Raw genomic sequence first — 16,302 nt, 5'->3', positions numbered from 1 at the left:
TTCATATTACACAATTTGGAACGTAATTGCGCTGAATGCCGTTTCGCTTCACTCCACTTTTTATTACATAATGTGATTATTTTGCATGCCCTTGTTATACAATCAAACTTAAAGTAATAATAGACTAACGAACTCACTGCATTCTTCATCTCCCGGATAGAATAACCGAATTCTGCATTTTGCATATTACTGCTTGTTATACTCGTGAATGGTAATGATTCTGTGCATGCATCTATACACTTGTGTATTTGCTTCAGGGATCCTTTTAACCTTAACTCAAGATAATTTTTAACTTTTCTTGGGTTTATTTGTTTCCATCGTTTTATTTACATGTATTTCATCCGATAACAGCAGCATCTTTATTCTCATTTCTTCCATTCCACACGTACGAGAAATTCTACATTTTATTCCACATATTGTCAACAAACGAAACGTGAAGAGAGTCATACACCCGTATACATACGTGTGGAATGAAGGAAACGAAAGCTTCTCTTGTGTGGAACGAATGAGACGAACAAAGTCCATGAAAAGTGAAAACTTATATTGAGTTATCCGGCCCTATAAATAAATCGCATTTTCGTAGGCCGAAAGCTACAACACTGTTTCTATCTTGAACACAACCATCTGAAGCACAATGAAATTCTAACTCTTCATGGTACAAAGGGCATTTCTGTAAAGGACCTTCACTAAAGGTTATTCCCTTGACTGTAAGTCATGGGTTTTACAAAAACAAATACACCGTACATAACACGTTCACTATGATTAAAAATGTATTGAAATGTGATGAAAAAACGTTAAATGTTAAAATTTTGTGCCCTTTGTTAACACGATAACTTGAGTAAATCTCAACCGATTTTCAAAAACTCTTTTTTATTCGACGAAGTATTAAAATCCTCAGATCAAGTTCGAAAATGGGTGGTATCGGTTCAACCATCTGGTAGTAGTTCTCAGAAGAAGCCTTTTCTGCTCTTTGTTAACACGATAACTGGAGCAAAGTTCAACCGATTTTCAAAAACTCTTTTTTATTCGACGAAGTATTGAAATCCTCAGATCAAGTTCGAAAATGGGTGGTATCGGTTCAACCATCTGGTAGTAGTTCTTGAAAGAAGCCTTTTCTACTCTTTGTTAACACGATCACTGGAGCAAAGTTCAACCGATTTTCAAAAACTCTTTTTTATTCGACGAAGTATTGAAATCCTCAGATCAAGTTCGAAAATGGGTGGTATCGGTTCAACCATCTGGAAGTAGTTCTCAGAAGAAGCCTTTTCTGCTCTTTGTTAACACGATAACTGGAGCAAAGTTCAACCGATTTTCAAAAACTTTTTTTTAATCGACGAAGTATTGAAATCCTCAGGTCAAGTTCGAAAATGGGTGGTATCGGTTCAACCATCTGGAAGGAGTTCTTGGAAAAAGCCTTATCTGCTCTTTGTTCACACCGTAACTGGGGTTATTTTAAATCGATAAAAAAAAATTTGATAAAGCACAAAATTCCTGAGGTTAGGTTTCAAGATACATTATATTGGTCTAACGATGTAGCTGCTGTTGCTAAACGAATTTTCAATATAACACTTGATTTGTTATTTTATTCTGTCTTGTTAACAAAAGCGATTAAACCCCAAAAAATTAACGAGTGTGAAGTTTGCGGCCAGAGCGAAGTGAGGGCCGCAATTCACACGAGTTTAATTCATCATTTTAAAGACAATAACGATCTAATATGAGCATAAAATCAGTCCAGTAACAGAAAATAAAGTTGTGAATTAAAAATTAATATAGTTTTGGAACTTCACGAAAATTTTCAGTAATACTAAACCGAATTGAATTATTAATGAGAAATTTAGACCGTTATAGTATAGTTCTTTTTAATCAACCAATAAAAAATCTTTTAAGAAGCTCAGGTTCAGACAGTCAAGGGATCTGACCCACCCAACAGGTGGGACCTAGTATTGAAAATAGAAAAAGATTTTTTCAAACATTTTTACTGAATACTTTTGCATCAATTGCATGAAATGGACAATACTCAACCACTATTATATGCATACACTTTCCCCGTGTGCTTTAACAGCACAACGCGATAGTTGTATTCGTCCGGACTGGTTACAGGGCGGCATGTGACTTACTTTTCTCACTAATTCCGACTGTTTTTAAAAGAAGCGATAGTGACATACTTTTTCCTGAATTTTTTACTTTTATCACTATTTCCAACTATTTTGAAAGAAATATTGAAAAATCGGAACAATTTCTTATTCCAACTTAATATTTATTACAAAAAGACGTCAAAAATTTTTTCGATTTTCCTAAGTATTACGGTACCTCGGTTTTTTAAGACGTACACGAAACCACAGTAGTCCACTTATGCCATGTGAATCTAAAATTCGCAGAGAATCTTTTTTAGTTGAAGAGAAAGTAGCCGCAGGTAGCTGTATTCTGAGACCAGTATCCTACAGATGCTTCTACAAAGGTTTCATTCTACACGCAATGTAGAGGTATACGACATTCAAACAATAAAGTAGCCGCAGGTAGCTGTATTCTGGGACCAGTATCCTACAGATGCTTCTGCAAAGGTTTCATTCTGCACGCAATCTAGAGGTTCCTATACGACATTCAATCAATAAAAGAATTGACGAACAAAAATGTTAAGATGTAGTTTCGCCTATGAAAATATCGTATCTATAGACGAAGTCAGCTCAAAAGTTTGCCTGTAAAAGTTCATTTGAAATGTATTTCAGCTCCCTATGCAGTAATAGAAAGCACTGGAATTAAAAATTCAAATTAGTTTAAGTTTTTGTATTGGCAAGGTCCAAAAATAGGGTGAATGTGCTGGAATGGAGAAAGTCATCTCCTGGAAAACCCTCAGCTGATGCGATTTTTCGAAATAAATTCAATTGTTAGTATTTAACGAAAAAGACATTAAAGTTAACTTTATTTCACTGTGGCGAAACTTAACCTCAAGTTTTTGAGTAAAATATCTTACTTGGTAATGGAACAAATGGTGGAAATGGCAATTCTTGTGTGTTTACCAACCTGGACTACAACTCGATCGCCAAAATTCACACAGCAGTGCCAATTCCAGCATTTGTTACATTGGTAAGTAATGTACTACTTGAATCAAGCAAAGGTAAACAATGTTAGCAATCGCTCAGCTAGTTTCCTTAATCGATGAGGTAAACGGGAAATAACTCCGGTATTTTATTTTTCCTAAAAGGCTGTCCGTAAGTCTATAAACAATTCTAAATTTTTAATCACCTTCCTTTATGGTACATTCAGATATCCACGATTTAATAACAGAGTCTGTTTAAACATGTGCTGTTAGGTCTTAAATATATCAGATGGAGTTCTTTTGCTCTAAAAAACGTTTGTAAAAAAAATATTTCATTTTGAGTCATTTCAGTTTAAGGGACAAAAACAAGTAATCAGATAACAATAAGTTCTTAGGGCCTTCCAACCGCCAAAACTACGGTTCTTATTATTTTCAGATGTCCCAATCACACTTTGTAATCCAGTAAAAGGTTTTGTCTCAATAAAGTAATCAATAAATCGAATTTCGTGCTCCTTTTCCAAGATTTTTAAACCTCCCGCACGTTGCCAACAAGCGCTAAGGTGTTACTTTACTTTTTCTTAGTATAAAATGGCGATTTAGAGTTGGTTTTTCTCACTATTTGGTCACTTTTAGTAAATCAATTCATAGTGAGAAAACCAACTATTTTCGGTAAATTTGATCACTTTTTTACTATTTTCTGAAGAAAAATCACATGCCGCCCTGGTATTATCCAACAGTTGAAGTCGATTGGTGATCGCAGCTAGTTTCCCTTTGCCGTCGAATGAAAAACTCCTTGCAAAAACTAAATCTTCGTCACTTTGTGCAACCTTTTTCTGGGTGTCGATTTTTTGATGTTCGGGTGATGTTTCCGTTGATATGATACTGTTGCCCGGCAGATTTGGATAGAACAATTCACTGTCCCTGGCTTTTCACCAAATTCAAGAACATCGTTCATATTCAGCGTACCGTTTTGCTTTAGCGCTGGATTGGTTAGACAGTCAGTTTTAATTTTATACAACGTTGTGCTGGACAGTGGAGAGAAGTACAGTTCACTGAAATTGTATTTTCTTGCAGTCAAGGCAACGCCACTTATTCCGACTTTGAATGTGAACGGAACTCCTATATACAAACAGGAAAATAAGTTCTTCGAAAAGTTTTTACTAAAACTCAAACGGCGACGACATACCATTCACTAAAAAAACCACTTTATTTGGATCTGGTGCCATTGATGGGTGTTGAGCTGTCCAAGACTCTCGATGTTTGTGATCGTACACAACCAATCTGTTCAAAGCGAAATCAGGAATAAAAGCCCAACAATCGTCTTCCGTACTGCACGCTACCTGCATCTCTTTCAAAATGGTGGTCGTATTGGGAGCAACATTGTCCGGAAATGTGTAAGTAAATATTAAATCACTTCGACCTCCTGTTACGTCAAAAACAAGCAATTTCGCTGGACACAAATTCAGTGCTGAGCCGGACATTTTATACGGCTCCAGAACGTTAACCCTGCCAACGTCCACAACCCACAATCGTCCATAGTGATCGACGTCGAGCGCACTCACCAATTGTAATGCATTACAGTCGCCCATTTTGTTCATATCATAGCTCGGGAATGGCTTCAATTTTGGACTGTCGTTGTGAAGCAAGAGGAATGGATGCCACCAATGATATCGATGATTGTACGGGATTACATTTAGAGTAACTGGTACGCCTCGAAAGTATCGTGGCGTTGTAATCCACATTCGATTCTCGTAGATTTTTATCACCGACACTATGTTGTTCTCCGGGACATATTCCGATGAATTCAATCGAATATTGTCGGGTAATTCGTATTCGATTCTCTTCCACTTGTAATACACGTCGTAGTGAGTCAAGCAGTGAACTACTGCGGATAGCGACGATAAAGCGAAGATTAACAACTTTGCCATTGAACAGAGAACAGTTCAACTTTATTTCTAATAATCATGGACGATCCCATGCGCAAATTTATTTATATACCCAACTGAGAGCATAATTTGAATTATGGCATTACAACTGGTAGTTGAAAAAAGCCAGTTAAAGGCTACATTATATACCATCATACAGAGAGAGAAAGAATTTCATGTTTCCCGTTAGAGTCAATTGATAAAAGGTACATCTTGAGCAGAAGTATGAAAAATTACCAAAAACTTTAGATCAAACGATCAAGATGCATGTACGGTATCGTTTTCTCGCTAAAAAAGATGTAAAATGTGGTTTTCAGAATAGAGTTTTTGGACAAATGAAGTGGAAAGGTCGACTCATCGATCTAAATTCATAAATTAGGTTTGTTGGCAGCAAAACGACCAAAGTTTCGGTTTCAGAACGAATTGGAATTTTCCTTGCTATAGTAGAATCAGGTTTGACAGCACTTACTCTATTAGTGTAACTGCAATGGCATGTAAGGTATCGTTGAAAAGCTGAGTTAAGCCTGTTTCCAAAGCACCTTGCAGGGTAATAGAAAAAAATAAAGTAGTACTTTAATCGAAGTATGCGAACATTTCCATACCTTTTTTTCATAATGTCATTGCAAAATTACCATTAAGGCTGCAATAAAATGCAAAATTTCTTGATATTTTCCACCCAATTTTCAAAAACTGTTTTGTTGTGAATGCCTGAATGCTGTGAATGAAAATATGGGCGGTGAAAATGAGCAGACACTGTGTTCCTGTTAAAAAATGGGAACAAATCTTTAAATGGTTTCATTGTAAAATAGTGAGCTTAAACACTGTCAGTGTTCGGGTTTACAGTTACTTGGACTTGACGTATAAACGTTTAAAAAATCCCTAACACGTAAAAAATGCTCTACTCAAAAAATGCTCTGGCGGTACCTACCCTTATACAAATTATTCTAGAATATGATTAGACAGCTTGACGGTCATGGAACACTATGCGCAAATTATGGAAAAAAGATATTTTCTTTAATCAATCTTTTCAATGTGTCTAATTTCACTGACGTTCCTAATGAAACAAGAACAATGTCAGATCATAATTTTAGAACAAATTCAGGTAATAAATGTCACAACCTAATCTGACGTGGCCTGGTTCGACCTGGTAAGGCCTTGTAATTTACTGCAATTGATATTTGTCGGAAGATGATGAAAGTTGAATTATAGATGAATTATAAGACATTTGCGTTATATCCCTATTAATAGCATCAGCAAAATAGCAATGCAATTTACCAAAGCACAGACAGTGCGTTGAATTTACTATGTGAATGAAAAACTGGTATTCGGTTGTAATTTACATTTACAGTTAACTTTAGTAGAAGTTTCTGGCGACGACAGTGAACTTTTTTCATTTTTGTCTCTTTTTTCAGAGATTATTTTGCCATCTATCTTGTTGAATTAATAGCAAAGAAAAATATGGAGATATGATCGCAGAGTCCACGTAAAAATGAAAGAATTCGCGTATGCGAATAGAATAATTTGTAACACTATTTCAGTTCGTCCAGATGTTGATAATTATCAGTTCGTTGTGCGAATAGTCACTTTATTTTTCTTTGGGTAATTGCACATTGAGTTAATTTATATAGATCATCTTCAAGGCCGTTTGAAATGCCATCCACATTAAGTACTGCCATCCAAGTTAAAAATAATGTCATTTGAACGAAATATTTTGAACCGCCTCCTATTGTTCGTTCTCTTTTTTACTCAAGATTTTAAATTTAGTACTCAAAAATGGCAGCGGACAAAAAATTTGGGTTAAATAAAACACAACGAAAATAATCTGAGGCTACGTTTGAAAGTATCGCAACTTGAAGATGATCTATTACTTCGAACAATGAATGTGCGAATAGTCAAAATATTATCAAGTGGCTATTCACTCATTGTGCGAACAGATTTTTGTTCGCTAATTCGCACATTCTAAAGAAAAAAAGGTTTCTTCAAAACATCTTTTTACAAATATTTCTTAATTTAGATAAATAAAAAAAATTGTCTCCCTACACTCAGTGATGTCTACGTCGACACATAAAAACATAATTTTACCTGTTCAAAAAGTAATAAAGAGAGCGAGCTATTGCTCACTTTGGTTACGTAAAATTCAAAACAACGATTAACCGTGATTACTTGGGATAAAAGACTGTTAAAAAATCACGATTTGTAGCTGACTGTTTGACCTTGTTAATCAGTGGTTAATCAGTTCTTAATCACTGGTTAATCACGTTAATCACTGCGTAATCATGTTAATCAAAAGAAGTTACCCCTCGGAAGGAAGTAATTCCTGAAGCATTATATTTTAATTCCTAAAAAGGATCGGTCGCCTACCGTTAATCACTAAAAGATTTAAATCTAGGTCCATATTTGTATCGGTGATTTTCGCTTGAATTGAGACAATTCCAACGTTATTTCTGAATTAGATCTCACCAATCTCAATCAAATCTTTTATTTGGTTCATGCTTAACCAGTCCCATCTGCAGAATAATGACATTAATTAAAAAAAAAACCTTTATAGTACAATTTACATCTGTTGAACCTCAAAGGAATAAAAAGATTCAGTCTATTCACGTATATGTGTGCATTCGAATGAAATGCAAACATATCTGCATATATAAAGACTAAAAGGAATTTCTTCTGTACAATATCGGTAACCTATCACATTTTGCTAACCCATATACCACTAACTCGATATTATAATGAAAATGTTCCACAATATAGTCGTCTCTTGTTCACAGACTGAACGTATGTCTTTTATAATTATATATACAAAGTTAGCTTAACAACGCAACGAACCAGATACAAAAAAACTAGAACAGATTGAATACGAAAAATTAATGGTAGGGTAAGCGTACCAATTCTCGGCCAAAAATGAGTCGTCGGGCACCTATTATTCTCTCATTCATAAACTTATTTTTAATAAGAGAATAATAGGTGTCCGACGAAACATTCTTTGCCAAGAACTGGTACACTTACCCTATACGGCGAAAAGCGTTTCCGTTCATGTGTATATGTTTACATTTTGGAAAAGTTTACATAATCGGCACGGCATTTCAGTGAGAGAATGATGCCGAGAAAAAAAGAGATGAGAACATTGAACGAAAATTCGGAAAAGTGTTGTTGACACACATGCATGCAACCATTGATTAAACAGACGTTCGGCGCAGTATTGGTGTTATTTTCCATCGGGATGTTGTGAACGATTCAGTACATCAAAAACCTTTATACGACAAAGTTTCTTGTCACGAACGCTTGCGGTATGAGTCAAATATTAAGTTGTGTACATTAGAACAGAATAAAAAACATGAGATGTTTTATAAAATTATTGAGTTAATGTACTCACGAGAATCGGTTGCCTTTTTGTAGTTTACTATAATTTTTGTCGATTGTTATATTCCCATGTCCGTTACATTCTCGATCGATTTATCAAAAAAAGTAAGCTTATCTTTAAGAGACTAACTAAAGCATTTACTGGGACACTTGTTATAACGAAATTATCCCAACAAAAAGTGTTTGTTTCCATCACAAACAGAATCAATCTTCATTGAAATTCAAACAACATAGAAATATGGTTGAGGAGAAGGATTCTGAGTGCCGTTGGAAAATCGATTTTCTTTAAGAAAGAGGTGAATAATTGTTCGATCGCTGTAAGCAATAAACTGAAAACTGTTATGTGATTGTGTTTTGTGATAACAAAGATATTTCTTTCCTAAAGAAATTTTTAACAATAAAAGACAGGCCACATCGTACACTTAGAGGTGAGTGAATCAGTATACCATTCAGATACTGATTTGATTGAAATAATTTTATTTATCCGATTCCTTACATTTGTTTATTAGAATACAGTTTACGATCATAATATCCATCGATTTTGAATATTGTTTGTGCACTGCGTTTCAGTATTTACATCCACATTTATGGATTGAGATAAATCTAAAAACGAAGAAAGTACAAAATTACATAGACACCGTCGCTGCCGATAATAAACTATGCTAATTTATTAGTCATTAAAGTAAACTGATTGTCATCGAACTTAAATTTATAAATTGATCCATAAACTCGGAATTTCAAGACTAAACTTATGCAATTATCTGTTGTTATATAAAGTCATTTCTAAACCATATTCCTACGAACTTTCCGAAAGTTTTAATTTCAAAATTAATTTGTAACTGGCAGCGAGTATAATTGTATTATGGTTTAATGAACGAATACATTGGGTAACAGTGAGTTCCCAGTTTAGATATTTTAAAGTTGTTTTCACTTCTAATTTCGAATTCACTTATTAACTGTCAACATGCACTTTTCCTCCTACTACTCGTATTACTATATGTAACGACGACGTTTGTATCCTTTGTTCAAACACCACCCCCATTCTTATGTAGGTAAGTGGGTTGGGTAAACAAGAAAATTTGTGTACTTCATTGACGGGAAATGTCACTTTTTAATTTTCCATTTTCGTAGGATTTTCATACATTCTTTTTCCCACTAGTGCGTTAATCTACCTAGATGCTTTTATCAAAACGATTGCTTGTTGAAACAACATCATTTTTATACATGTATCCACTTAGTATGAGATGCAAACGTTACCTCTCCCTTAATCTGTTGACTATATTCTACATTAGTCTACGTTGGCAAGAGCTATTTTCCTACTTTTGTCGTCTGATTAAGTGAATGAAATGGGTTATGGTGGATATTTGTTTGTTTGTTTTACAGACCTCACTTACAGTCTTTTACGTCCAATAACAATTTGAGTCTGACCATGCAAATACTCTTCGAGAAAAGTTAGAAGTTAATTGCCTAATTCGTATCTCGCCTAAATGTAGGCTAAGTAAATATATTCACACAAATTCATCGTTTTTGGGTTACAACCTGAGAAGAATCTTCACTTGGCAAATTTTTAGCCTACATTTGCTCGCCAAAAATATAATATCACTCGCATCCTTTTTGGAAAAAGTAAAACATTGTTTGGTGTTGAAATTTGTTAGCTGTTAGTTAGCTTTGAATAAAAATAGAAATGTTTGTGGTGATGTAAGCTAGGTCCGAGAAAACTCAAAATGTATGTCAATTTTCGTGTACTATTGAATATCTTCTGACCAAACATTTCTATATTCTATTCGAACACATCTCAACACCAAACGATGTTTTTACTTTTTCCAAAAAGGACGCGAGTGCAAAGTTGTTGTTAAAAATGTAATATTTTTGTGTCCGAATGTAGCCAAAAAAATATTCCGAGATTCGTCTTAACGCGACTTCCGAACCACCCCAAGCAGTATACTATCGAACGAAAGTCACATGATTAATTGATATCTTATCGAGCCTCAATATGCTCACAAATGCACCGTTTTGGGCTTACATCATACGATTCATTCAGTCGTTGCAGCCACCAAAGACATTCGAACTTATAAAATGGTAAAACTTGAATGAACTTTAGGACGTTACCAATGTGATATCATTCCTAGAAAAATTCCATGCGAAAATTTATGACACGGGAATCGAACCACGATAACTTTGGTGAAGCCATTTTGCCATTTTCGGGTTGTTTGTCCTTGATATCTTACTGTTTTTCAACGATTTGGATAACTTTCTCAATAAATTCAATTGTTTTCGTATCCGTTATTATTGCTAAAAGTGAGTGCTCCTTTGAAAATCGATTAAAATGTCCACAGAATTTTTCGTTGCCATGTTTATTCCCATTTACAGACACACCAGGCATATATATTTCCCATTTCAACATCGTAGACCAGTTTATAATCATATCGAACAATGAACTGTGTTCTTAATCAAAACGCGTTTGCCGTCTCAAGTCTGGGGCACAAGAAAAAAAAAAATCCGTTTGCGAATGTATAGCATCAGAAAAACTGCGCCATAATATTTTCGCCGTACTTTAATGGAAAACTCACCAGAAAAAAAAGGAAAACAAATAAATTACATTTCGGTTCTATTTATACGCCGGAATGATATTTTGTTATAAATAAACGATAATTCGAATCTACCTTTAAAACTGGCAATTTATAGATATTATAATCGAAGATATAATGGCAAAATGTATTTTTTCAATGAAAGCTGGATATTACAATCAAGTTCATCGCTCATTTGTTTATCATTAATTTCTTTGCATTGTTTGTTTTCTTGTAAAAAGAACATGCCCGAAAAAAGGCTGCCATTCAAGAGTAAATAAATTAGTGACGGCAACATGATTTATTAAATGGTTCATAGTAATTTGTAGCCCAATATTTTCCGATATTTTACGTTGTTGCGTGGGTTCATTATTCGCATAATTTTCCCATCGAATGAACTCTTTTCGTTGAACGTGAATGAGAAATCGGAAACTTTTTTTTTATTTCGCTTTGATGAATGCTATGTAATGATGATAACACCCAACCGACAATCGAGTACTCCAGTTTCGAATCAACAGTACAAGATCAAGAAGTAAAATGCAAATCTTCTCGTCGATTTTGGTGCTATTTACTATTGGTGACGTAAACATAGGTAACTGTTAAACTCTGCTAAAGCTGTTATCATGTGAAGTTGATATTCTGTGGTATGGACAATTTTGCTTATAGTCTCACTTTACGACACATTTCCCACATATGAGATGGTATTACGGTTTTTGGAATAATTATGTAAGATATCGGATATCGGATGTCTCTTGAATGATGCTGAAAAGTATTCAAAGTTCAAAGTATTTTGTCTCTTATAAAATTTAATTAAAGGCAAGTCAGATTCCGAGCAGGGCAACCCTTTTTGTAAACTTATAAATCGTAAAAATAATGGCTGTTGAAGGTGTAATAGTACATTACTATACCAGGAATGTAATTTGATATTACGAGTAAAAGTGTCTGTGTGGTAAGACTAACATTATGCATCAGCTCGGAGAGGGAGTTTGGGTTTATCTTTACATCGACCCATAAAAAATGATATGCACCTATGCCCAAAGGTCTATTTTTACATGCTACATGCGGCGAAAACCGTTCTTTTTTTGTTTCAACCGCTTCTTTCGACGCATGTAATATATATTATGTACCTGTTGCCAAGATTTTTATTTTGACGTGTAGGACATTATTGCCAGAGCCGAAGGCCTAGGGAGATAAGCTCGAGATTATCGTTCTAGATAGATAAAATCAATTACATTACTCGGGATAAACAAAAATATTAAAAGACTCGTTTGGATCAACAAAATTCACACAAAAGCTCTAATTTTAAATTTTTCATCTCCAGTCATGTAACGTACTATTTCCTATGCAGGGAAAGGTCCCTAGTAAAGTAAAGATTATAAATAGTTCTTCTTAACTTAGGGCGCTTGGAGCGTCTTTTTGAGAAATATGTTTCTTGAAATTTCTCGAATTTCTTGAAAATTTGCTTAAATATCTCGAAAAACGATATTTTAATAAATTGGAGGAGAAGTTCAAGAAAAATTTCAAGAAATTTTAAGAAAAAATATGTCCTATCCTAATTGATGTTAACTACTGTTTACAACTTAAATCATGCGACTTCTTTTTGTGATTATGATTCTAGTCACCTGCCGACCACGCTTAAAAGCTCATAATGATCACTATTAAACAAGAAGTCTCGTAGGCGTTGGAAAATTTACTATTCAAGTAATAAACAAATAGTTCGAATAGACATTAATTCACATTATTCTACTGACTGAAAGGCAGGGTCTTATGACGGAAAATCACTTGAAATGTCCGTAACGATAAGTTCACTATAAATATTCTACAATGGCGACGTTAAATTCGTTACCACGATAACTCGAGTAAATCTCGACCGATTTAAAAAAAATTGAGTATAAATAATAACAATATTATGGCTATTGCCTGTCGGAGACCCGCGACAAAGTATACATCTATTCATCAACCGATCTGAAATTATTACCAGAAAATCCTTTCTTCTTTTATCTCGATAACACGACAATTTCAGTATGCATTAACAAGTAATAAGTTTGTAACCAGAGCGAAGCGAGAGCCTTAATTCACACGAGTTCTTTTTTACAATCAGAGAAAATACCCTATCGTTTCAGTGCTTTTTATTGGACCAAAAACGTACGCGTTAGATTGTCTTCTTTTATTTTCCTCTTGTTTTAATCCCTAAACATTGGGATGGATAAGGAACGAACAAGAGTCATGGTTTGCGGTCTCTTCATGATAAAATAAAATTTGTTAATATTCAAAAGTGTACTGAAAAAATTTCAGTCAAAGGACCTTACTCAAAGTATGTATACACTGAAGGTAACGCAAACGCTCAGTGGATCACAAACTTTACGGAACCCAAGTTTCGGGTGAATAAAACACTTGTTATGTTGCACACTTGACCCTTCAGTGTTTATATGCTTTGACCTGACCCACCCAAGGGAGACCTAGTTAAACTAACCTTCAACTGTAATGATTACAGTTTGATTTAATGGCATTTTAATGAACGGATTTACTATGGACAAAATGTACATTTGGGCGTTTGTCTATTGTCCTAATAATTCTCACCAATAAATTCCAATTTGCTTGTTAAATTTAAGAATTACTTATCGTCAGTGATTCTAATGGAAAATATAAGCAATGTTCAGTGTAGCCTCAAATTCTATTGTGATATTTGGGTACCCATATCCACTCCATAATTAATTCGAAGCTTTTAGACAGTCTATATGGTGCTGTCTCCATAATTAAATGTTAAATTACTTATATATTGAACTTTATTATTCAGATGATTGAAATGTTTGATTGTCTGTTAATTTTTGTATAGAAAGTAATAATAAAGAAAGTTATCAAAGGTCAATCATTTTCATTCTCAGGTCGAAATAATAAATTTGATTCGATTAAGAAGGTATATCGTCGGAAGTAGAAGAAATTTATTATATTCATTAGGACTGTGTCAATCACAATCCCAGTTAGAATAGACGGCTAAAACATATCAGCAAATACAATCGAGTTACAAACAATTTTTTTTTTTATCGATGGAGAACCTAATTATAAGACACTTTGTCTCGTATCATATGCCAAAAAAAGTTAAAACTTTTTTTATAAATCATTTTGAAAGTCACTGAAAACACGAAAATTCGAATCGAAATACAAAAATTTTTGATGACATACTGTATTTCTATTCGAATTTTCGTGTTTTTAGTGACTTTCAAAATGATTTATAAAAAAAGTTTTTACTTTTTTTGGCATATGATACGAGACAAAGTGTCTTATAATTAGGTTCTCCATCGATAAAAAATAAAAAAAAAATTTGTTTGTAACTCAATTATGGAATTTGTTTTAGCATCCTTATCAAAGTATTTTCAACATATTAATGCCAAATCCATTACTTCATCTGCTTTAACATAACATTTTTCCATAGCTTTTTTGTAGTTTTATCATCGATTTTACTTCTATTTAAGGTATATCGGAACAGAAAAAAAACAGATTAGCATGACTGTCTTCGGTACAAGATCTTAGACTGTTGTTACTTACCCCTGGATATACCTGGGTACACATGGACATAGCGAAATTGTTGGTGGCAGGCAAGCTGATTAACTAGATAGATTAGAGTATTGGGTGGCTTCTTTCATTGAGAAGCAGGAACACAGATCAAAGATCCTCTGTTCCCTACTCTCTGACCTTACTACTTCTATTATTTTCTTATTAACCTGATTAATAAGAAAGAACAGCTTAGATTTCTCCTTTCACTATTTACAGTAATATCACTCTGGAAAGCAACAACAATCTCTCAGCACCGCTGATCAGGCTAAAAAATTCATTAGTTTGTGCAGAGAGATAGAAGCAATAGAACAACTCCACGTCCACTGACGGTATATTTCTTAAAATTAAAAGTTCGATTAGCCGAACATGCAAGGCGGCCATCCGGGTGCATATTTGTGAAGAAATATTTTCTTGTTCTTTGATTTTCTTGAAATTTCTAGACTTTTTCGTACATGAATTTTCTCAAGAATAGGCTGTGGTTCGGTTGTGTCCAGAGTGCCCTGACTGTAAAATGGTTCGAGCAAAACATTTTGGATCATGCATCGTGAATGCCAAGTTAATTAAAAACCACTCACTGAAATAAGTGAACCTCCTAAATCGAATCAAAAACGATATCTCTAGTTGAAGCGTACATGCACAACAGCTCATTTTGTCGTTCCTACCCACTTTGTCCTATCCTACTTTTGATTCGGTCATCGAATTTCGGTGTAATTTTTATTCAATTTGGATAACCTGCAAAAATTGAATGACAATATCCCAGAATATGAGCATGGCAACAAGTGCTTCATATCCTCTTTGATAAATCCTAACCAGCTGTGTCGCTTTGCATCTGGTACTGGTATGCAGTATCCCCTTTTAAGAAGTGTAAAGGAAATTTAATTTTGACTCACTGAGGTCAGCCAGTAGCAACCAGTTTCAACAAACCACAAAATTTTAAGTGAAACAATTCGCTTTTGTGCTGCTACGTTGAACATCCCATCCGAATAAATGCATTGACGTAATAATCAAATTCTCGGAAAATGCACATTCTGTCCACTTTGATGTTGGCCAGTATTACATTTCCACAAACGTTCCACGGAATTTCCACGAAATTTCCAGTTGAATGAAATTGCACATTTTTTGTACAATAGTTTGGACTGGACCACAAAGGCCAGCATTATAGAGCCATTTTGTTAATTACATCCAATTAATGTCAATAAAAATGTATGCTTTTCTTTCCACTGCTGTGTCAGGCACTCACCGACCACAATACTCAGAAAGACATCAATTGAAAATGGGGAAGGCTTTTATTGAAATTTTAATGTAAATCGTAATTTGATTTTACTGACTGTTCCCAAATATATTCAACGTTCTGTGTGTGCTCTATACCAACGACTTTATTCCCAGTTGTTCGTCATTGTTTGTCACTGTAACAAACAAGAATGCAGACGTTTTTTTCTGTCTATATTGATAGCACACCCTCCGTTCCATAGACATCATTAATGTCTTATAAACGATCAAATATTCATTATAATACCAGCTCCTTTAATCAGATATACATTGTAGTTAGTAATACCTACTGCTACCTATTCTACTGTCGATATAATAGCATTTTCCACTCTATTATTATTATATTGACGTCATTTTCAGTGTGTTCATGATGTTGATGCCTGGAACTGATGTCATTTGAATATACCATGTAGTACACAAGTCAGGATTCTTTTGAACATGCAAAATTATACGCAAAAAATTATTTGTAATAAAAAGGGAGTTCCTAAAAACGAAGCGATTGTCTCAGTTCTATTTTTCTGTTGTTGCTTTTGAAGCAGGATTTCTATTTTTATAAAATAAAACGTACGAAAGAGGTATGCAACGATTC

The 16,302-nt window shown here is 34.3% G+C and overlaps 1 protein-coding gene across 1 annotated transcript; it reads right to left on the bottom strand.

The window, feature by feature from the left end:
* Positions 1-4,152: 4,152 nt before the first annotated feature.
* Positions 4,153-4,965, bottom strand: LOC119080871 (protein yellow-like). Its single transcript, XM_037189487.1, has one exon. It carries the CDS (start codon positions 4,963-4,965, stop codon positions 4,198-4,200), a length of 768 nt encoding a protein of 255 aa, XP_037045382.1. The 3' UTR covers positions 4,153-4,197.
* Positions 4,966-16,302: the final 11,337 nt, after the last annotated feature.

This window comes from Bradysia coprophila, chromosome II (genome assembly GCF_014529535.1).
Source record: "Bradysia coprophila strain Holo2 chromosome II, BU_Bcop_v1, whole genome shotgun sequence".
Taxonomy (NCBI): Eukaryota; Metazoa; Arthropoda; class Insecta; order Diptera; family Sciaridae; genus Bradysia; species Bradysia coprophila.
Note: the sequence above shows the minus strand (reverse complement) of the source record. Positions and strands in the feature narration are given on the sequence as shown.